At 48.4% G+C, this 24452-nt stretch overlaps 1 protein-coding gene across 1 annotated transcript in view; it reads left to right on the top strand.

The window, feature by feature from the left end:
• Nucleotides 1-3915: 3915 nt before the first annotated feature.
• The window catches only part of NCSTN (nicastrin), a 39339-nt gene continuing 18802 nt past the window's right edge, over nucleotides 3916-24452 (top strand). The window contains exons 1-7 of the mRNA XM_032977276.2: nucleotides 3916-4043; nucleotides 15770-15874; nucleotides 17072-17195; nucleotides 19500-19630; nucleotides 20155-20291; nucleotides 21001-21151; nucleotides 22969-23078. Coding sequence (XP_032833167.2) covers nucleotides 3989-4043; nucleotides 15770-15874; nucleotides 17072-17195; nucleotides 19500-19630; nucleotides 20155-20291; nucleotides 21001-21151; nucleotides 22969-23078 — 813 coding nt within the window. The 5' untranslated portion in view covers nucleotides 3916-3988. The remainder of the gene's footprint in view (nucleotides 4044-15769; nucleotides 15875-17071; nucleotides 17196-19499; nucleotides 19631-20154; nucleotides 20292-21000; nucleotides 21152-22968; nucleotides 23079-24452) is intronic.

Below are 24452 nucleotides of genomic sequence, written 5' to 3'. Positions count from 1 at the left end.
CACGCGCAACGATTGGCTGTTTGCCAGGACTAGTCCATCTATTTTTTGAAAAGAGGAGGGGGGAGACGAAATTTGTTTTTATGTATGCTGTCTGAAAGCCACTGTAAGCGTGAACAATCAATCAAGAACTGAAATGATTTATCAAATCTTTCCAATGATTGCTAAGATAGAATCCATCTTCTCGGTTGAAATTGTCTCTGTGTTTGTATATGTGGATAGCCTCATGAACGAATCTCTCATGGAAGCCAGATGGCTTACAAAGAACCTCCGTCTTGGAAAAGTCAATGGCATGTGAGCCTACTGAATTAGAACAATGATCTGCTACGGCCGAGGTGTTGGTCCTACCGTGTTTAAGGTCTGCTTTATGTTCACGAATGCGGTCCGAGATATGGCGTTTGGTTTCTCCAATGTAACTACTACCACAGAGGCAACTTAGTTTGTAGACACCAGGGTATTGTATGTCCGGAATCACATCTTTTACAGACGGAACCAGATCACGGATTTTGTGTAATGTGTTGAAACGGACCTGGATCTTGTGTTTATTCAAGATTTTGGAGATCTTTTTTGTGATCCCAGCAATGTAGGGTAAAGTGATGGTTTTGAAAGGCTCCTCAAGAGGGTTCTTCTTCATGGTTTGAGTGATAGCTTTGCGGATTGTATAGTCGGAGTAACCATTAGCCCTAAGAGCTTGGTGTACGTGCTTGAGTTCACTGCTTATGTGTTCCTGGTCGGATATGCATTGGGCTCTATGATACAGAGTCTTGATGAGAGAATTCTTCTGTGATGGATGGTGGTGGGAATCCGGTTTCAGATAAGCATCCGTATGGGTAGCTTTCCTGTAGACAGAGTGGCTCATTGAACCATCAGGTCTCTTTTTAATTAGGACATCCAAAAAAGGTATCTTGCCATCTATTTCGACTTCCATGGTAAATCTGATGGCTGGGTGTATGGAATTGATGTGGTCGAAGAATTGGTCTAGAGCAGGCCGGCCATGTGGCCAGATGACAAAAGTGTCATCCACGTACCTCTTCCATGAAATCCGTTTTAGCTAAAGGTCTAAACTTTGCAGTCACACCTAAACACATACCAGTTAATGATATAATTGCCCAAGTAGACGTTGCTCTCAGGGGCCTGGGTCACATCGCTGCAGACGTAGCAAGATCTGAAATCGCTGCAACCCTCAAAAACGCTAAGATGCCAGCTAGCAACCTCAGCAAAGATGAGCGTTTTGAATTATATAAATTAAAAAAGAGGAATGATATTGTAGTTCTCTCAGCTGACAAAGGCAATGCTACTGTTATCATGGATAAAATAGAATACAACAACAAAATTAAAGAATTACTCGACGATGGTAGTTATACAAAAATAAAAAGAGATCCCACCAACAGCCTCGTCACACAAACCAACAAAATAATTTCTGATTCAACCGCATTAATTGATCAATCTAAACAGTTTTCGTTGAAACCTTCTGCTGCCAGGCCACCAAGATTATACGGCTTACCAAAAATACATAAAGTTGATACACCTCTTCGTCCCATAGTTTCTACTATCAGCTCCCCCACCTACAAACTAGCTCGTTTTTTGTCTGAAATCCTGCGTCCTTTCACTGGAAAGACCACCTCTGCGGTACAAAATTCTACTCACCTGGTATCAACAATCAAGGGTATTTCCCTGTCCCCAGACGACCTGCTTGTCAGTTTTGATGTAGTTTCCTTATTCACCAAGGTTCCTGTACCTGACACCATTGCAATCATTGAAGACTTGGTTCATCAAGGACTAAACACTGAGGTACCCCCCCTGGTGAGACACTGTTTAACCAATACATACTTCACTTGGAATGGAACTTTCTACAAACAAACTGAGGGCACCCCAATGGGCTCCCCCCTTTCTCCAGTTATAGCTAACATTTTCATGGAGAAATTTGAGACTGACGCCATCCAGACTGCCACTCTGCGCCCAACCTTATGGAAGAGGTACGTGGATGACACTTTTGTCATCTGGCCACATGGCCGGCCTGCTCTAGACCAATTCTTCGACCACATCAATTCCATACACCCAGCCATCAGATTTACCATGGAAGTCGAAATAGATGGCAAGATACCTTTTTTGGATGTCCTAATTAAAAAGAGACCTGATGGTTCAATGAGCCACTCTGTCTACAGGAAAGCTACCCATACGGATGCTTATCTGAAACCGGATTCCCACCACCATCCATCACAGAAGAATTCTCTCATCAAGACTCTGTATCATAGAGCCCAATGCATATCCGACCAGGAACACATAAGCAGTGAACTCAAGCACGTACACCAAGCTCTTAGGGCTAATGGTTACTCCGACTATACAATCCGCAAAGCTATCACTCAAACCATGAAGAAGAACCCTCTTGAGGAGCCTTTCAAAACCATCACTTTACCCTACATTGCTGGGATCACAAAAAAGATCTCCAAAATCTTGAATAAACACAAGATCCAGGTCCGTTTCAACACATTACACAAAATCCGTGATCTGGTTCCGTCTGTAAAAGATGTGATTCCGGACATACAATACCCTGGTGTCTACAAACTAAGTTGCCTCTGTGGTAGTAGTTACATTGGAGAAACCAAACGCCATATCTCGGACCGCATTCGTGAACATAAAGCAGACCTTAAACACGGTAGGACCAACACCTCGGCCGTAGCAGATCATTGTTCTAATTCAGTAGGCTCACATGCCATTGACTTTTCCAAGACGGAGGTTCTTTGTAAGCCATCTGGCTTCCATGAGAGATTCGTTCATGAGGCTATCCACATATACAAACACAGAGACAATTTCAACCGAGAAGATGGATTCTATCTTAGCAATCATTGGAAAGATTTGATAAATCATTTCAGTTCTTGATTGATTGTTCACGCTTACAGTGGCTTTCAGACAGCATACATAAAAACAAATTTCGTCTCCCCCCTCCTCTTTTCAAAAAATAGATGGACTAGTCCTGGCAAACAGCCAATCGTTGCGCGTGACGCAAACGTTATTTTTATATAAATAAATAAATATGCCGTTTTCAAAATAAATTTATGCAAACCGACACACCTGATGATGACCGTTTGAGTTATGGTCGAAACGTTGTGAGAATTTTTTATTGTTTTATATATATTTTGTTATTTTGTTGTTTCTCTTCAACGTGACTTTACCGAAAAAACTAAGAATATAAAACAATTTTTTTAAATATTTTTTTAATCTTACCACTGAGCTGCGTAGCTTTTTGTTCAGAAGCGAACTGGCTATTACAAACTATGGCCCAACGAAGTGGACTTATCATCATCACGTGGAAACTTATAGCAGTTCTAAGGGGCCGTCCATAAATGACGTCACGCGATTTTTGACGAATTTTTACCCCCCCCCATCGTCACATGGCGTCACAAAACGTCAGACCCCCCCTCAAATATGACGTCACAAAGCTCTGCCCCCCACCAAAAAAAAACCATGCTTTTAAATCGCTTTAAACTATCGTCATTGTAGTGCGTATTTATTGTGGCGCTGCACTCTGATGTTGTAGGAGAAAACATTTATGAAAAAGTCTATTTAATTAAGTAGAACGTATTCTTAGCTCTTTCGGTAAAGTCACGTTGAAGGGAAACAATAAAATAATAAAATATATAAACAAAAATTATCACGACGTTTCGACCATATTATTTTATTATTTCCCTTCAACGTGACTTTACCGAAAGAGCTAAGAATATGAATTACTGCAGTCACGAAAGCTTTAAATCAAAATTTAAGTAGAACGTGTTGTGTCTATATTTATTTAAAGTTGCGCATTTTGATGTGACGTCACATTTCTCACCCCCCCCCCTCCATCGTCACACATCGTCACAAGTGTCTGATTCCCCCCCCACCCGGTGCGTGACGTCATTTATGGACGGGTGGTGGTGATGGAGGGGCCGGTTTCCTGTTTCCTCGCTACATCACTTCCGGCCCGCACGGCAAACCCGGAAGAGACGCCACCGTCATGGCTGCGTTGTGGTTGTCGCTGGTTCCGCCGCTGCTGCTGCTACTGCTGGCGGGTGAGGGAGCAAGGCAGTAGCCGTGTGTCTCTGAGACCCCCCTCCTCTCTCGTTGTCTCTCCCGTGTCTCTCTGACTTCCACACCCACCCCCCCCTCCCCGTGTCTCTCAGGCTTCCCCTGTTATCCTCAACCGCGTCGACCCGCACGGGTTTACCCCGTGATAGTGTACGTCCATGCGGGCGCACAGCCGTTTCAACGACGGGCAACAACAATGTGTGTCTACGTGTTTGTTTGTGTTTCTCCCTCGTGACGGAACTTCGTAGGATGAACGTTGAGATTTATAACGGGCACGTGGTGACCAATACGGTCTGAATTTGTCTGTAATAAGGCAGGGCACTGATAAGGGATTGACAGATTTATAGTGGTGAGTGTACTAGTGGTGAGTGTACTAATGGTAAGAGTAGTGGTGATTGTCTATTGTGTTTCTCCCTCGTGACGGAACTTCGTAGGATGAACGTTGAGATTTTTAAGGACACGGAGTGACCAGTACGGTCTGAATTGGTCTGTAATAAGGCAGGGCAATGATAAGGGATTGACAGGTTTGTGTATCTCCCCATGGTGGCGCGATGTTGACTACCTCGCCTGGTATACGGAAGGTCGTGGGTTCGATGCCACGACCCGGGCCACTACCGACGAGCCGCCACCCAGCCCAGCCGCATCCATTCCATTAGCAACCCCCCTTCCCTCACTCCCTTAGCCCCCAATCGTAACGAGTCTCTCACCAAGGGCGTCTCATCCACACGATGCGACGCAAGGGAGACGCGGGGAGACGCGGGGAGAGCCAGGGACGCTCGTGGAAAAGGCCCGCGAGACGTGTGGGGAGACCGGACGATAGGACAGAAGGACACGGGTGATAGTAAGACACGGGGAGACGGGAGACGCTGGATGCTTGGGTGATGCACGGCGAGAGACGGGCGATACGGGGGGGGGGGGGCAGTCATTAAGACACGGCGAGACTTGGGGGAGACGGGGCGATCAGACAGCAAGACACGGTGAGACACAAGGGACACGGTGATAGACAACAAAATACGTGAAAGCCACGGTCAGACACAGGGAGACGAGGCGATGCAGGAAGAGACTCGGTGATGTTCAGTGATAGACGATGAGACGGTGAGAGGCTCCACTGAGAGCTATGTTGTAGTTCCTTTGCAGAAGCGACCTGGCCACACATGATAGCGCAACGAAGTGGCTCATCATCATCGTGTGGAAATGTCGAGCAGCAGCCAAACACTCCCAAACAACGTGACCTTGATTCCAAACGTGGAGGGGGAAAAACCAGGAGGAACCGGAGAAAAATCCACGCGACCACGGGGAGAGGCTCATGCAAACTCCAACTATACAGCAGCAGGCGTCAGGGTCGGGATTGAACCCATGACATCCTGCATACCAGGTGAGGTGGTTAACATCTCTTATCCACCGTGATGATGAGAGAGAGACGCAAACTCCAAATATACAGCAGGCGTCAGGGTTGGGATCGAACCCACGACCTCCTGCGTACCAGGCGAGGTAATTAACATTTCCTCTGTCACCGTGATGATGGTAATGATGAGAGAGAGACGACAGCTCCAAACATACAGCAGGTGTCAGGGCCGGGGTCGAACCCACGACGTCCTGCATACCAGGCGAGGGAGTTAACATCTCCTAGCAAATGCGGTGCCCTCCCCCCAACTCGCATCAGCCTTTCCCCTCCAGTGCCGTTGTTTGACGAAACGCCGCAGTGTTTCGCGTTTGACACCACGTGGAGGGGAGAGTTTAATTTTGCAAGTTGGCAGAGTGTGTGGGGAGCACGGGGGTGGCGGGGTGCGTCTTCTGTCGGGCATCCCAGTTAACCCGGAGCATCTGCGGATCTGTCCCATGACCTCCCGGCAGCAACAGGAGCCTTCCACAACACCTAACTGCGTCACTCGAAAGTGCACAGCCTGGTGACACAAGCGTAAGTGGCGACTGCTATTGTTGTGCGAGTTGTGTATACAGTGAGAGAAAAAGTATTTGATCCCCTGCTGATTTTGTACGTTTGCCCACTGACAAAGAAATGATCAGTCTATAATTTTAATGGTAGGTTTATTTGAACAGTGAGAGACAGAATAACAACAAAAAAATCCAGACAAACGCATGTCAAAAATGTTATAAATTGATTTGCATTTTAATGAGGGAAATAAGTATTTGACCCCTCTGCAAAACATGACTTGGTACTTGGTGGCAAAACCCTTGTTGGCAATCACAGAGGTCAGACGTTTCTTGTCGTTGGCCACCAGGTTTGCACACATCTCACACTCCTCTTTGCAGATCTTCTCCAAGTCATTAAGGTTTCGAGGCTGACGTTTGGCAACTCGAACCTTCAGCTCCCTCCACAGATTTTCTATGGGATTAAGGTCTGGAGACTGGCTAGGCCACTCCAGGACCTTAATGTGCTTCTTCTTGAGCCACTCCTTTGTTGCCTTTGCCGTGTGTTTTGGGTCATTGTCATGCTAGAATACCCATCCACGACCCATTTTCAATGCCCTGGCTTAGGGAAGGAGGTTCACACCCAAGATTTGACGGTATATGGCCCCGTCCATCGTCCCTTTGATGCGGTGAAGTTGTCCTGTCCCCTTAGCAGAAAAACACCCCCAAAGCATAATGTTTCCACCTCCATGTTTGACGGTGGGGATGGTGTTCTTGGGGTCATAGGCAGCATTCCTCCTCCAAACACGACGAGTTGAGTTGATGCCAAAGAGCTCCATTTTGGTCTCATCTGACCACAACACTTTCACCCAGTTGTCCTCTGAATCATTCAGATGTTCATTGGCAAACTTCAGACAGGCATGTATTTGTGCTTTCTTGAGCAGGGGGACCTTGCGGGCGCTGCAGGATTTCAGTCCTTCACGGCGTAGTGTGTTACCACTTGTTTTCTTGGTGACTATGATCCCAGCTGCCTTGAGATCATTGACAAGATCCTCCCGTGTAGTTCAGGGCTGATTCCTCACCGTTCTCATGATCATTGCAACTCCACGAGGTGAGATCTTGCATGGAGCCCCAGGCCGAGAGAAGTTGACAGTTATTTTGTGTTTCTTCCATTTGCGAATAATCGCACTAACTGTTGTCACCTTCTCACCAAGCTGCTTGGCAATGGTCTTGTAGCCCATTCCAACCTTGTGTAGGTCTACAATATTGTCCCTGACATCCTTTGAGAGCTCTTTGGTCTTGGCCATGGTGGAGAGTTTGGAATCTGATTGATTGATTGCTTCTGTGGACATGTGTCTTTTATACGGATAACAAGCTGAGATTAGGAGCACTCCCTTTAAGAGTGTGCTCCTAATATCAGCTCGTTACCTATATAAAAGATACCTGGGAGCCAGAAATATTTCTGATTGAGAGGGGGTCAAATACTTATTTCCCTCATTAAAATGCAAATCAATTTATAACATTTTTGACATGCGTTTGTCTGGATTTTTTTGTTGTTATTCTGTCTCTCACTTTTCAAATAAAGCTAGCATTAAAATTATAGACTGATCATTTCTTTGTCAGTGGGCAAACGTACAAAATCAGCAGGGGATTAAATATTTATTTTTCCCTCGCTGTATGTACTAGTTTGTGCGTGTGTGTACCAATGTGGGGAGCGATCGTTTAGCGGTGAGCGCGCTGCGCTACGAACCCGATGGCCCGAGTTCCATTCCCGCTCACAGCCGACACGAGTGACGATTATCTGAACCGGTCCTGGGCCTCCCCTAAGTCGACTCAGCCTCAAATGAGTACCGGGTACAATGTGTGAATCAGTTTCATTTTCACTTTTTATTTATTAGGTAGAGCCCTGTGAGCCATGAGGTTCTTGTGCTCGGGTGCAACCGCAACAAACAAAACATGAACAAAGAACATCTTAAAGTGACGACGCGCAACTGAAACATCCAGGAAAAAACAGTTAAACCTTTAAGAATAAAGCACCGTATATCAATGCTGTGTACAAAAATCCCAATGGGATGCAAGTCCAACAATAACAACCATCAGGCAATTTAGATAAAGTTATCAGGCTAACTACATACTTCAACAAACAAACATGGCTTAACCATACGTTTTCGAATATCACCAAAATAAATCTATAAAAACATTGTAACAGTGATCATAGGAACTGTGATTCAAATTTAACAATAAACGATATACGGAACATGTACGACCAAACTTTGCAGCCATAGCTGGCAGCATTAGTCACTCCATAACAGCAGGAGTATCGGCAGGAGTATCAACATTTTTCAATGCACCTTTAAAGAGCAGCACACTTTAATCGAAACTCAAGATCATACTTTGCAGCGGACATCCGGAGCGGTGCATTTGATTTCAGGCCACTCTGCATAGCAGTGGCAGCGGGGGGTGTACAGCTCCTCAAGAGCAGTTTTGAGTGCAGATCTCACAGGTAGTGATCCAAGTTGCAGTTTATTGGCGATAGCATTCCAGACCCTGAGGGCATCAACAACAACGGACCTTCCAGTATTTGTACGGCAATAAGGAATGTGAAGCTGGTAAATGAGCGAAGACCTTAGGTCACATTTGTTCTTCGAAACAGTGAGGAGATCCAGCAGGTAGTCTGCTGATTTTTTTTGTTAGTACATCGTGAATAAATAAGATCTGATGCACAAGCCGTCGAACATTAAGAGATGTTAAGTTTGACCCAATGTAGGGATCGCAGCGGTGGGACCTATATGGGCAGCTCAATGCAAATCTTAAGGCCGAGTGATAAATTGGGTCAAGCTTCTTCAGTACAGTACTGGGGGATGATTTATACACGATGTCACAGAAATCAAGTAGAGGAAGTATGGTATCCAGGATGACCCCAAGATACTTATAGATCTTGACTTGCTCTATTTGATAATTATTTAAGGAATGTAATAGGGGAAAAAATAACTTCCTGCTTTAGTCCTGGTGAGAAGCATAGCACCTTGATTTTGGAGGTATTCCGGACTAGTTTAAGAGCAACTAGCTGATGTTGTAGTTTTTTTTTTTAAATCACGCTGGAGCTTAGCAATCACGTCATCCAGAGAGCGGCCAGCAGTAATCAGTATCGTGTTATCTGCAAACAGATTTACCCTGGAATGATCCAGGTCAGTGCCCAAGTCATTGACATAAAGAGAGAACAAGAGGGGCCGAGAATGGAACCCTGTGGAACCCCTTTTGTTATCTTAACACTATCGCCACTAGGGAGACAAAGGCGGCCGGGCGTGGTGCTGGCCCTTGTGTGCAGTGCCGGCCTTCATAGGTGCTCGCTAACAGCACTTGCCCCAACATTCTGTTAAGGCTATACAGGGGATCTTTGTCTGTGACCAAATCGTTCGAAATGCACTTGATCCCGTGATGTTCTGATCCCGTGATGCCTCGTGGACACCAACCAGGGCTGTGCTTGGGGTAGGTTTTTACCCTTTCTGGCAGTACAACAGCAGGTGTTAAGATGTTTAAACACCAAATAGAAACCTGTCAGAAGGGCATTCATAGTTTCATTTATTTGGTATAGCCCTGTGAGCCATTCGGCTCTTGAATCGGGTGCAACCGCAACATACAAAAAAAATCATGAACAAGAAAACATCGTAAAGTGACTATGTGACTGTGCAAACAGAAAATCCAGGAAAAACATCAAAATATTCCTGAAATAGCACCGTACACCAACGCTGTGTGCAAAAATCCCAGTGGGATGCAAGTCAAACAACAACAACCACAACCACAAGACAACTTAGATTAAGGCCATCAGTCTAACTCCGTGCTACAATAAACAAAAACATGGCCAAACCAAAAAACTTTTAGAAATCACCTAAATAAAGCCATGAATGCAATGTAACAGTGATCATAGGAACTGACCGAATTTTTAACAATGAATTACATAAATAACATGTAACACCAAACCCTAGAGCCACAGCTGGCTGCATGAGTCACTCCACAAACAACAGGAGCATCAGTCGGAGTATCACATTTTTCAATGCACCTTTAAGATCAGCACACTAAATCAATATGCAGATAATACTTTGCAGCGGTCATCTGGAGCGAAACATTTTATTTTAGGCCACTGAATAGCAGTGGCAGCTAGGGGTGTACAACATTGAGTAGTGGCAGTCCACACCTCCCTTTCCCTGGCGACAGACTCCAGCACGACTACACTATACACTACTATGCATAGCTATAAACAACTAGAGTGGTACCTCAGAGATCGAACTTAATTCGTTCCAAAACCGTGTTCGAACACCGATTTGTTCGACCACCGAATCAATTTTCCCCATAAGAATGAATGGAAATAGCATTAATTGGTTCCCCACCCAAGGATGCTCCTATTATGGGCCATTTTTACACAAAGTTTACAATATTAAAATACGGTACACTACATAAAAGCGTACAAAAAAAACAAGAAACACAGTTATAATTAATAGAATAAATGAACATTGAACTTCACTTTACCTGTAGTAAGGAGAGTGGACGGCTTGAGTGGAAGGTGGTGATGAAAAAGTTAACGGACCGATGTTTTGCGGGTCTGCACTGGGCGAGAGCTACGCGTGAACTGGGTCATTCGCCTTTGTCTCGGTCGCCCTGGCTACGCATCTCGGTCGCCCTGGTTACGCGTCTCGGTCGCCCTGGTTACGCGTCTCGGTCGCCCTGGTTACGCGTCTCGGTCGCCCTGGCTACGCGTCTCGGTCGCCCTGGTTACGCGTCTCGGTCGCCCTGGTTACGCATCTCGGTCGCCCTGGTTACGCGTCTCGGTCACCCTGGCTACGCGTCTCGGCCCAAACCGGTTCTTTCCAGTTGTTCGACCTCCAAATTTTTGTTCGATGTCCGGGGCAAAAAAATGGTGGAAAATTTTGTTCGATCACCGAATTGTTCGAGTTCTGGGGCGTTCGATCTCAGAGGTTCTACTGTATACATTATACACTGCAATACATGACGATAAACTACTATACACTATACACTACAATACATTACTATACACCTCTACACTATACACTACTACACTATACATGACTATACACTACGCTATACGCGACTATACATTACACGACTATACACAGACTCTAGCTCTTCCCGGGGAATTCCCAGGCTTTCCCAGGCCAGCCAAGCGAAATAGTCAAGCTTGGGCAAGGTAGCAAGCACAACAACAACAATCCCAGACCACACCAAGATACATGCCACACAGTAGTAGTCCCTCAATAAGATGTTAGAGTGTACTGTACTTGTATGTCCTCAGTAATCTGTCCCCTCCACTTCTAACATTCTGCATTGACCACTGGGCGAATGTATATTCCAGGGGTCGGGAACCTATGGCTCGCGAGCCAGATGTGGCTCTTTTGATGATTGCATATGGCTCGCAGATAAAACAAAATATTCTCACTTGTTTTAATCCATCCATCGATTTTTCACTGTGCATGTCCTGTTCAGGGCTGCAGGAGCAATTGTCCATTATTTTAATTGGATGATACTGGCCTACGTTTGCCGTTGCTGGGTAAAACAGGTAAACGCCCCCTTTTGAATCAGTCTGAGACTGCGTCTGCTCGGTCATTAGCTCAAAGCTAACCCTTCGACGAAGAAGATGGCGAAAAGAAAAAAAGACGACGAGTATCGTACATTTCAGGACGAATGGACCGAAGAATTCGCCTTTGTGGAGAGAGCGGGTTCTGCGGTGTGTCTAATTTGCAATGACAAAATTACATCGTTGAAACGGTCGAATGTAAAGCGGCACTTCGACACGCGCCACGCTACCTTTGCATCAAAATACCCTGCGGGAGACAGCAGAAAGAAAGCGTGCCAAGAGCTTCTGAGCAGGGTGCAAGCTAGCCAGCAGCAACTCCGCGTATGGACCCGGCAAGGTGACTATAATTCGGCTAGCTTTGCTGGTTCTTTAGCAATAGTGAGGAACGGAAAACCATTCACAGATGGCGAGTATGCTAAAACGTTCATGCTGGATGTAGCCAATGAACTTTTTGATGATCTTCCGAACAAAGACAAGATAATCAAATGGATACAAGACATGCCTCTGTCGGCAAGAACTGTTCATGATCGTACCATCGTGATGGCAAACAAAGTGGAGGAAACGCAAGTGAAGGACATAAATGCAGCGCCGTTCTTTTCTCTGGCTTTGGATGAGTCAACAGACGTGAGCCATTTGTCGCAGTTCAGCGTGATTGCAAGATATGCTGTTGGTGACACACTGCGCGAAGAAAGTCTTGCTGTTCTGCCATTAAAAGGGTCCACAAGAGGTGAGGATTTATTCAAGTCTTTCATGGAGTTTGCTCAAGCAAAAAAGTCTACCTATGGATAAACTTCTCTCAGTGTGTACTGATGGTGCTCCGTGTATGGTGGGGAAAAACAAAGGATTTGTGGCACTTCTCCGTGAACATGAAAATAGACCCATCCTAAGTTTCCATTGCATTATACACCAGGAGGCACTTTGTGCTCAGATGTGTGACAGGCAGTTTGGCGAAGTGATGTCGCTGGTCATTCGTGTGATCAACTTTATTGTTGCCCGAGCCTTAAATGATCGCCAGTTTAAAACACTGCTGGATGAAGTTGTAAATAACTATCCTGGTCTGCTTTTGCACAGCAATGTGCGTTGGTTGTCAAGAGGGAAGGTGCTTAGCCGTTTTGCGGCTTGCCTGAACGAAATCCGGACTTTCCTTGAAATGAAAGGCGTCGGGCATCCTGAGCTAGCCGACACCGAGTGGCTCCTCAAGTTTTACTATCTCGTAGATCTGACTGAACATCTGAACCAGCTTAACGTGAAAATGCAAGGCATTGGAAATACAGTGTTATCCCTTCAACAAGCTGTATTTGCTTTTGAAAACAAGCTGGAGCTTTTCATCACGGATCTTGAAACAGGTCGTTTACTACATTTTGAAAAACTGAGCCAATTTAAAGATGCATGCACAGCAAGTGAGCCCATTCAAAACCTTGATCTCCACCAGCTAGCTGGCTGCACATCCAGTCTCCTACAGTCCTTCAAAGCACGCTTTGGAGAATTTCGTGAGCACACTCGTCTTTTTAAGTTCATCACCCATCCAAACGAGTGTTCACTGAACACAGCCGACCTGAATTACATCCCTGGTGTCTCCGTCAGAGATTTTGAAGCAGAAGTGGCTGACCTGAAGGCCTCAGACATGTGGGTGAATAAGTTCAAGTCACTGAATGAAGATTTGGAAAGAATCACACGACAGAAAGCGGAGTTGGCGAGCAAGCACATGTGGACAGAAATGAAAAAACTCCAACCCGAAGACCAGCTGATTCTCAAAACTTGGAACGCGCTTCCTGTCACATACCACACACTGCAGCGTGTGAGTATTGCTGTATTGACCATGTTTGGATCTACGTATGCATGTGAGCAGTCATTCTCACATCTTAAAAACATCAAGTCCAACCTACGATCACGTTTAACGGATGAAAGCCTCAACGCTTGCATGAAGCTTAACCTCACCAAGTACCAACCCGACTACAAAGACATCAGCAAATCCATGCAGCACCAGAAGTCGCATTAATGGTGAGTGTTATAACAACATTATTTAAAAGAATAAATTCAGAGGCTTATTATACTGACATTTAGTTGAATTCACTTTTAAAATATATTATATGGCTCTCACTGAAATAAATTTCCAATTTTTTTGCTTTCATGGCTCTCTTAGTCAAAAAGGTTCCCGACCCCTGGTATATTCGAATAACTCCTCTGACATGCACGGAGTGGGGAGGCCCTCTTCCCGCAGTGGACGGATATAGAGGTGTGTACTGCACAATGTGCTTGCGTGTGCGTGCAAGCGTGTCTTTGTGGAGAGCGGTGTGGTAGTGTAGCTGTGCTACGAACCCGGAAGACCTGAGTTCGATTCACGGCCAACATTATTGACGAATATCTGAACCGGTTCTGGGCCTCCCCTAGGTTGACTCAGTCTCAAATGAGTACCTGTTGCGGTGTTTCAACATCTCCACTGGAAAGACAGACAGCTGGGCATGGTGCTGCCCACCCACCCCCTCTTACACAGTTCCAGCCTTCATAGGTGCTCCCTAACAGCACATGCCCCAGCAGTATGTTAAGGCTGTACAGGAGGGTCTTTGTCTTGCAAGCGAGTTTGATTCTGGCTCACGGACAACACCGCCAATGATAATCTGAGCTTCCCCTAGGTCAGGGGTCGGCAACCTGCGGCTCCTTACTTATTACAGACCAATTCAGACCCTTCTTGGTCACCCCGTGCCCCTTATAAATGTCAACGTTCATCCTATAAAGTCCCACCACAAGGGAGAAACACAAACAAATAGACAGGAAAACATGTTTTGCCCGTCATTGAAACGGCTGTACGCCGTGTAGATGGCTTCTAGACCTGAAAACTCAATGTCCCCTGTACAAGCAAACGAGGATAAACCGTATGGGTTGGCAGCTATGTAATTGGCACGTTTGTAACGAATTGGCCACGTTTTGCTTACGTGACAAACCCTTACTTTTCATGATGACGACCCGCTTGTGTTGCGATCGAAACGTCGTGATATTTGTATTATTTTTGTATTCGCTTCATTTTATTTTTATTATTTTATTGTTATTCTTGGTTCTTTCGGTAAAGTCACCACGTAGAAGGGAAACAATAAAATAATAAAAATATAAAACAATAAAATTCTCGCGACGTTTCGACTGCAACACAAGCAATCATCATCATCATCAGGTGTGAAAACCACAGCAAGAAAATTTGAAAAAAGTGGCGTTTTTTTTTAACGTTAGCACCACGGAGAGCGATTTGACAGTTTATTCAGATGGACGATTCCATCTATGTTCGGAAAAGAGGAGGGGGGAGACGAAAATAATGGATGCGGTCTGAAAGCCACCGTAAGCGTGAACAATCAATCAATTAATTGATGGACTCGTCCATCTGAATAACTACCAAATCGCTCTCCGTGGTGCTAACGTTAAAAAAAAACGGCACTTTTTTCAAATTGTCTTGCTGTGGTTTTAACACCTGATGATGATTGCTTGTGTTGCAGTCGAAACGTCGTGAGAATTTTATTGTTTTATATTTTTATTTTTTTATTGTTTCCCTTCTACGTGATTTTACCGAAAGAACCAAGAATATGAATCCCTGCAGTCACGAAAGCTTTATATCAACATTTATTTTATTGTTATTATTTTTTCTATCTACATGACTTTCACCGAAAGAACCATAGACTATAAACCTTTACTAATTGGCCGTGCCCGGGTGGTGGCGGGTTTAACAACACCTTTATATTTACGCGATCAGACCCCAGAACACACCTGTATTGTGGATCTTTAAGGGCTCCATTGACGGCCCTTGAAATATTGTGTTTTTACCGAATGCGAAAAATCCGGACCTCCCTGTTATTTTGTTTGCCGACCCCTGACCGTGGAAGCCCAGTTCACCCTGCGCTCAGGAGCAGCCACGCAGCTCTTCAAGGGACCGCTCCGTGACTTTAATTTTTTAAAGCACCGTCACCGTCTCGTATTCACGGTGCATTGAAATATTGAGGGTTTTTTTTGTTTTCACCGAATTCGAAAACAAAAATGCGGCTCTTCCTGTTATTTTTGGTTTGCCGTGCCCTGCCATAGGTCGACTCGGCCTCAAGTGAGTATCTGGTGAGATGTGTAAACGTAAGCACGAGGGAGATGGAGGCGGCCTGGCATGGTACTGGCAGCCCCCTTGTGCGCTTTTACCGCGGCCTGCATAGGCGCTGCCCGCTAACGGCACGTGGCCCAACAGTCTGCTAAGGATACACCTGGGGATGTTTGTCTTCGCAGCATGGGTGCACGGGAACTCTGTGGAGCAGAAGATTTACGTGGAGCTGAAGGACACGGCGGCGTGCGTGAGGCTCATGAACGGCACTCACCAGATCGGCTGCCAATGTGAGTCCTGGGTCCAGCCCATTGTGTGTGTTTGTCTCTTAATGTGTGTATGTTAATGTGTGTGTGTGTGTGGGGAGCGGTAGTGTAGCGGTTAGCGCGCTGCACTATGAACCCGGCGACCCGAGTTCAATTCTTGCTCACGGCCAACACCAGTGACGATTATCTGAACCGGTCCTGGGCCTCCCCTAGGTCGACTTAGTTTCAAATGAGTACCTGGTGCGGTGCGTAAACAATGCCACTTGGCAGACAAAGGCGGCCGGGCGTGCTATTGGCCACCCACCCCCTTGGTGTGCCGTGCCGGCCTTCATACGTGCTCGCTAACAGCACTTGCCCCAACAGCTTGTTCAGGCTATGCAAGAGATCTTTGTCTTTGTGTGTATGTATATATGTGCGTGTGTGAACGAATGTATGAGTGTATGTGTGTGAGTGCGGAGTCACAGTGGTTAGCACACTGCGCTACGAACCCGGCGACCCAAGTTAAATTCCTGCTCACAGCTAACAGTCACTGGTATCTAAACCGATCCTGGGCCTCCCCTAGGTTGAATCAGCCTTAACAAATGAGTACCTGGTGCGGTGTGTAGTAAACATCTGCACTGTGGAGGCAAAGGTGGCTCGGTGGACGATGCAGTGCTGCCTACACCACCCCTTTCACTGGTGTGCCGTGCCAGCCCTGATTATAAACAGGTGCTGCTCGCTAACAGCTACTTACCCCAGTAGTCTATTAACCTCGGCCGTACCGAGGTATCTGCAAGTTGCAGGGTGGTGGGTCGTCCCGTTCTCGGAACGCACGAGCGCTTCGGCGTTCATTTCTGTTTAGAGAGAAGAGGCCTAGTAGTAGTCGTGGCGGAGCCGCTGTTTTTAAAAACGCCGTTACTCACGTCGCGGAGAACCGGCACGGCCGCCGCCACTCTACACTAGCCGACGCCAAACTGGTGCCAGACCACCCCCCACCCACCCCGCGCAGCCTTGTGGGAGCCTCGGTACCGATGAAGTTATTTGATTTCAGTTTTTCTTCCGGTTCCGTTCCGACGAGACACCCAGTACGCATGTGTACGTCATTGGAACGGAGTCTCAAAGACAAGTCCGTCATCGGAACACGAAAGGGTTAATTTAACAGGTGCTGCTCTTGAACATCACCTGCTTCAACGGTCTTTTAAAGGTTATGGGGGTTGTGGGGGTTATCTTTGTCATTGTCAGCGTCTGTGGGCGGTGACACGGGCGTGCTGCACCTGGTGTCGAGCGCGGAAGACCTGGCGTGGGTTCTGAAGGACGGACCCCACTCGCCCTACATGGCTCTGCTGGACAACTACATGTTCTCCAGGTTCGCTGTCCTTTCCGCTCGCTCGCTCGCTCGTTGTCATCATCGCAGCATCACCGCTTGTCGTCGTGCCTCAGAAGCTAAACCAAGCGGGGTTGAGCCTGGACAGCGCGACGGGAAGAGGGAAAGAAGATGGAAAGGGAACGGATAGATGATTTGGTGGGACGCAGCTGAACAGTTGGGTCTCGCGCCATGAAAGAGACACGGGAAAGCTTCTGTCAGGGGCGTCAACCTTCAAGTCTAAAGGACGACAAGAACAACACCGAAAACTTTGTATGTTGAACTTCTTTCGCACCAATGTAGCCACCCACGCTAATTGGAAGTGCGGGGAGGGACAACAATCGAAGCACAAAAAGCAGTTCTAAAGAAATGACTTCGTCAATCTCGATGATGATTTAAAAGCGCATAGCTCCAGTCTTCCTAATATTGCAAGGAAGAGCATTCCAGACGGCCGCAGAAGCGCATCTGATTTAGCTTATTTTATTTTACCAGGTAAAGCACACTGAGCTATATAGATTTTTTTTCAGAAGTGACCTGGCCAAAAATGATAACTCAACGAAGTGTCTTATCATCGTCATCATGTGGACATTGATAGCAGTAGCCAAACACTCTAAACGCATGTTTCTAAATGTGGAGGGAAAAACTGGAGGACCCGGAGAAAAATCCAAACGACCACTTGGGAGAGAGACACGCAGCCTCTAAATATGCAGGAGTCAGGGTTGGGGTTGAACCCACGACCTCCTGCATACCAGGCGAGAGCGTTAACATCTCGCCACCGTGGTGCCCCCTTGGAGAGGAGGGAGTGGCTGGGATGCGAGGTTTGAGGATTAGGGGCAACGCCATGGATGGCTTTGAAGGGGAGGATAAAGGACCTTGTGCATGCATCCGTGTGTGCGTCTCTGTATTTTTTTTTTGACGTAACAGCTCCTGACACACCACCGTAGAGGATTATTTTCTTGCTTGCGCGCACACAACTACGACTCGGGAGCACAGAAGACAACGCTGACTGCCTAGCGACGACGGCGGCGACGCCTGACTAGGTAGCTGGTTGACTATCGAGCGACGACGAAGCGATGACGCCGTTGACAGCGGTGACGAAGACGACAGCCGGGACCCCGATCCCCCACGACAGCCCAGAACCCCGCTTGTTTATTCCCCCAGCGTGGCCATGCCCCGCGCCTGGCCACGCCCCTCTTCTAGAACTCTCTCGCGGGTTCTAGGAGCTTCCAGATAGATCCCCTCTTTGACCCTTGGCCTAGTTATCCCCCTTTGTGGTCACTCGCGTGTATACTGTCTTCTGTTGTTCGTACACTGTTCCCACACCCGTAATTACCACTTATGACCCCTAGTCGGCGCACTCTCTCTTACATGTGTAGGGACGTATATGGCGTCCCTGGGGTGTAAAGGCCGATACGGTGTGACTGTTGTGAAGAGACGCGCTCCCTTATCTTCACTTACCTGTCGATGGGGACCGGAGGGGCCTGTCACGCTGGCTCGGGTTCCATCGGGAGAGACAGCAGAAGTGACGTGGCAAGAGGCGGGGTGGAGGACTGGCGGTGTGTGGTCACGCCGGGGAAAGCGGGATCCGACGGTGTTAGGGGCTCAGGGTATGAGAGATCCTTTCTCTCTCTCGTTGAGGTCTAGTGTAGCCCTTGTTGGGGTTTAGTGTAGCCTTGTTACTTGTTAAGGACAATAAAGTGTGGTGCCTCCTATCTCAGTGTGTGTCTCGTCAGACACGCACTACATATGTATAAAAGTGGGGAGCGGGACTGCTCCTGAGCTTCTCTTTTGTCGATTCGGCCTCCAATGAGTACCTGGTGGTGGTCTCTGATCATCCCCACTGGGGAGACAAAGGAGGCCGGCTGGGCGTGGTGCTGGCCACCCACCCCGTCGTGTGTCGTAGGCGCTGCTCGCTAACAGCACTTGCACCAACAGTCCGTTACTGTCTTTACGGGGAATCTTTGTCTCTGTGTGTATCTCTGGAGGAGGCTCGTGAAGGACGCTACTGGGGAGTTGGAGGCAGTCGCCCTCCAATATCAGCAGAGTGCAGAGGAGTGATGCTCAAAACAACGAGCGGAGCGCCAGGCGGCTAAAACACAGCAATTTGGCACATGAGGGGGGCACAGATGGTGGTGCATCGGCCAGTCATCTCAGTTCATCAACCCATGGCACCTGGGTCTGTCCTGTGACCTGCCAGCAGTGAGCCTTCGTCACTTAACATGGCCTCGGATTGCACCTGGCCTGGCACAAGCGCCGTGGTGACGTCACCGCTATAAGTCGGGATATTTGTCTTCTTTGTGTCCGCAGGGAGACCATGATGCAGCTGAAGGTGGCGCGTGGCCGTGTGGCCGGCGTCGTGGTGATGCTGCACCAGAAGGCGCTGCCCTTGGCTCCCGCCAACTTCTCCCATGACCTCTCCTGCCCCAACGACAAATTCGGTGAGGAGTTGGGGGGGGGGGGTGGAAGTATTACATCAGCAGTGTGCCAGTCACGATCGCCATGCGTCAGAGATGTGCCAGTGTCTGTGTCCCCCTGTGTCGTTGTAGGAATGTACGAGGACACTGTCTCTGTGTCTCCCTGTGTCTCTGTAGGCGTGTACATGGGCTCTGTGTCTCCCTGTGTCTCTGTAGGAATGTACGAGGACACTGTGTCTCTGTGTCTCCCCGTGTGTCTCTGTAGGAATGTACGAGGACACTGTCTCTGTGTCTCCCTGTGTCTCTGTAGGAGTGTACATGGACACTGTGTCTCTGTGTCCCCCCGTGTGTCTCTGTAGGAATGTACGAGGACACTGTCTCTGTGTCTCCCTGTGTCTCTATAGGAGTGTACATGGACACTGTGTCTCTGTGTCCCCCCGTGTGTCTCTGTAGGAATGTACGAGGACACTGTCTCTGTGTCTCCCTGTGTCTCTGTAGGAGTGTACATGGACACTGTGTCTCTGTGTCCCCCCCGTGTGTCTCTGTAGGAATGTACGAGGACACGGATTACGCCCACTGCCGTCGCACCGTCTGGAACCCGTCCGGTACGGGCCTGGCCCTCGAGGACTTTGGGTTCCCGGTTTTCTTGCTGCGCGACGCCAACGAGACCAGCGCCGTCCTGCAGGTGTCCGCAACGCACGCACGCCCCCCACCCCACCCCGGAGAATTCTGAGCACCACCACTACCCCACCACCACCACTACCCCACCACCACCACCGGTTGTCAGAGTTCCACACAACACCGGGGCGGCGGCGGCGGCGGCGGCGCACGCTGCACATGGCCTGTAATCCCCCCGCGCTGTGGGCGCTGCGAGGGTCGGCGGATCACGCAAACGTCGCCCGTGGGCGATGGGCGTCGAGGAGGAGTCTCCACCCACCGCTTCCCCCCCCCCCCCCCCGTAACCCCCCTGGCTCGCCAGGAGAAGTTGTCGTGCTCAAAGTGCGTGTCTCTGTCGGCCTCGGTAGATATCGGACACGTGACACGCCTCTCTTGACCTGCTCACGCATCGCCTATGGCTCCTGTTTATCCCCTTCTCTCCCCGCGTCGTCCTCCTCTCCATGTGGTTCCGCACTCATCCTCATGCGCATCTCCCCGTGCCTGCCAAACCTACTACTACTATTCCTCCTCCCCGTGTCTCCCTACTCCTCCTCATGCCTTGCCTTTTCTCCCCGTGTCTCCCGACATCTCCCCACTTCTCACCGTGTCTCCCAACTCTTCCCCGTGTCTTCTCTCTCCTCCCCGGGTCTCCCGTCTCGTCCCCATGTCTCACTAACCCCCCCCCCCTCACCTCCCCTCTCTTCCCGATGCCTCCCCCCTCCCCTACCACGCCCCAGTGCGTGAGGAATCACAATGTGCCAAGCAACGAGACGTCGAAGAAGGTGGAGTACCCTCTGTGCGCGATTCAGCTCAAGTCTCACATGCACGGGGTGCGCGACACCGTGACCTGCATGCGTCGCTCGCATCTCTTCAACAACCTCAACCCTGGTGGGTGACTTGAGTGGAGCGAGCGGATCGAGCGAGCGAGTGGAATGAGAGGGACCCCATGGGGTTATTTAGAAACCAATGCACTCGCATAGAGACCCATAGACTTGTTTAGAGACCCATACACTCAAGATGTAGAGACCTATAGACTCATTTAGAGACCCATAGACTATCAGAGAGACCCGTAGACTAATGTTCAGATTCACAGACACACAGAGACCCATAGACTCATGGCTAGACTTAGAGTCACCGAAAGATGCATAAACTCATGTACAGACCACAGATTCACATGGAGATCCATATACTCATTTAGAGACCCACAGACTCGCATGGAGATGCACAGACTCATGTACAGACTCAAATGGAGACTCGTAGACTTATGTCAATGCTGACAGTTAGTGGGAGATGCAGAGAATCGTATACAGATGCACAGTCTTACATGGAGACCCATAGACTCGTGCAGACACCCACAGACTCACAGAGACGCATAGACTCATGTACAATTGTGCAGACTCACATAGAGATCCATATACTCATTTAGAGACCCATGTACTCACATAGTGACCCATAAACCCATTTAGAGGCCCACGGACTCATATAGTGACCCATAGACTCATGTACAGACCCATAGACTCGTTTATAGACCCACGGACTCGCATAGAGACCCATAGACTCATGCAGAGACCGACAGACTCGCATAGACCCACAGTTTCACACCATCCGTGTGTGATCCACCGACCCTCGCTGCTGCCTCCACGGCGCCGGACCACAGCTGCCACGTGCAGCAGCGTAGCCGCCACAGCTGCCGCCCATGGGATGATGGCCCCGCACCTCCGATTAGAACGGTCGGCTACGTGCTGTGCGAAAGAAGTTCAACGTACATGGCCGGTGGGTTGGAGACTCTTGACACATTGGCAACGGAAAGAGAGAGCCCTTCCAAGTTGGGCCCATCTACCTTGGAGATGGAGCGATGGGCCATCAGCTTCTGTGGCTTGAGCGAGATTGAGCCGTGGCAGCGCAGGACCATTGAAAAGACGCTGATGGCGTGGGAATGAAGTCATTGGGCAGTTGATGTAACGTGGATTACGCTTGCGTGTGTGTGTTGAACTTCTTTCACGCCATACGTAGCCAAACCACGCTGATTGAAGGTGCGGGGGTAGGGACAAGAAACTAAACACAAAAAGCAGTTCTAAAGAAGTTAGATTTCAATTTCGTTTCGTGGTGTAATGTACAGTAAAACCTTGGATTGCGAGTAACTTGGTCTGCGAGTGTTTTGCAGGAGGAGCAAAAATTTTAAATAAATATTAATTTGATAAACGAGCGAGAGGTCTTGCAATACGAGTAGTGTACATGTACACGCTTTGTCTGCCGAGCGTCACATGATCACAACTGATATACGAGTGCTTTGGATTTCAAACACGTTTCTGGAACGAATTATGCTCGCAATCCAAGGTTTTACTGTAATGGATAGTAATGTAGTGTATAGTGTAGTGTATGTTGAACTTATTTTGCACCGTACGTGGCAAACCATACTAATCAAAGGTGCGGGGAAAGGACAACAAACTAAATACAAAAAGCAGTTCTTAGGAAATGAGTTTTAAATCTAGATTCCAATGTGTGTAGCTCCATTGGCTTTCTAATATCGGAAGGAAGAGCATTCCAGACGGCCGCAAAAGCGCACCTGAAAGCAAGAGATGCGATACGTTGATGTTGCTTATGATGATGATAATGCTGCTGATGATTCTGCTGCTGATGATTCTGCTGATGATGAAGATGCTGATGATGATGAAGATGCTGATGATGCTTTGTGTGGCGTGTAGAGTTGGTGTGTGATTCACTGGGCGACTATAACGTGCTGGGGGTTCTGCAACCGATCAACCAATCGATGAAGGGAAAACCCGACAAGGATATCATCATAGCAGCTGCACGGGTGAGATGCAGCACCCCAATATACACACCACTATGGTGGTGGACCACCAGGCTAACTACACACTATGGTGGTGGACCACCAGGCTAACTACACCCTATGGTGGTGGACCACTAGGATAACTACACACTATGGTGGTGGACCACCAGGCTAACTACACCCTATGGTGGTGGACCACCAGGCTAACTACACACTATGGTGGTGGACCACCAGGCTAACTACACACTATGGTGGTGGACCACCAGGCTAACTACACACTATAGTGGTGGACCACCAGGCTAACTACACACTATGGTGGTGGACCACCAGGCTAACTACACACTATGGTGGTGGACCACTAGGCTAACTACACACTGGTGGTGGACCACCAGGCTAACTACACACTATGGTGGTGGACCACCAGGCTAACCACACACTATGGTGGTGGACAACCAGGCTAACTACACCCTATGGTGGTGGACCACCAGGCTAACCACACACTATGGTGGTGGACCACCAGGCTAACTACACACTCTGGTGGTGAACCACCAGGCTAACTACACCCTATGGTGGTGGACCACCAGGCTAACCACACACTATGGTGGTGGACCACCAGGCGAACTACACACTCTGGTGGTGGACCACCAGGCTAACTACACACTATGGTGGTGGACCACCAGGCTAACTACACCCTATGGTGGTGGACCACCAGGCTAACTACACCCTATGGAGGTGGACCACCAGGCTAACTACACACTATGGTGGTGGACCACCAGGCTAACTACACCCTATGGTGGTGGACCACCAGGCTAACTACACACTATGGTGGTGGACCACCAGGCTAACTACACTAATTACACTGGGAGTAGCTACAACGGACCGGACCCCGGCTTGGGTCCAGGTCCACATGTTGGTGACTTTTTCTTGGACGTAGAACGTCGATCTTCAGATGACAACAGCAACGCTGAACCCCATTTATATCCTCGCTGGCCGTCGCTGGCCCTGCCCTTGGCCACGACCACCTTATCGTGCCCTCCAGCAGGATCTCGCCCCAACACGTGACCACCCCTACCCCCCACTTGGGGCCTCTGTGTAGATCTTTCTTGTCACGTGCCTTCCAGGGTCAACCAGAGTGCCATGTCCTGGGGTAACCTCATCATCCCGTGGCTGACACTCTCACACTCCCTCCTGTTGGAGTCAGCACTGCACGCCACGCGTGGTGCAACTTAGCGCTATGACCCAGCGCTCACCGAGCCCCCTCTAGGGCTGGTACTACACCCACATGTACGGGGTGTCTGCGATGGTGATGCATCGCATGCGTGCCTCACTAAAGCCGGCATTACCAAAGTGACTTCCACGATGTCGCTACATTCGTGATGTCCGTGATGTTCATAGTTC

Source organism: Petromyzon marinus, chromosome 62 (assembly GCF_048934315.1).
Source record: "Petromyzon marinus isolate PM22_M1 ecotype Great Lakes invasive population chromosome 62, UKy_Petmar_22M1.pri1.0, whole genome shotgun sequence".
Taxonomy (NCBI): domain Eukaryota; kingdom Metazoa; phylum Chordata; class Hyperoartia; order Petromyzontiformes; family Petromyzontidae; genus Petromyzon; species Petromyzon marinus.
The sequence above is the reverse complement of the archived record's forward strand: the minus strand, read 5'-3'. Positions and strand labels throughout refer to the sequence as shown.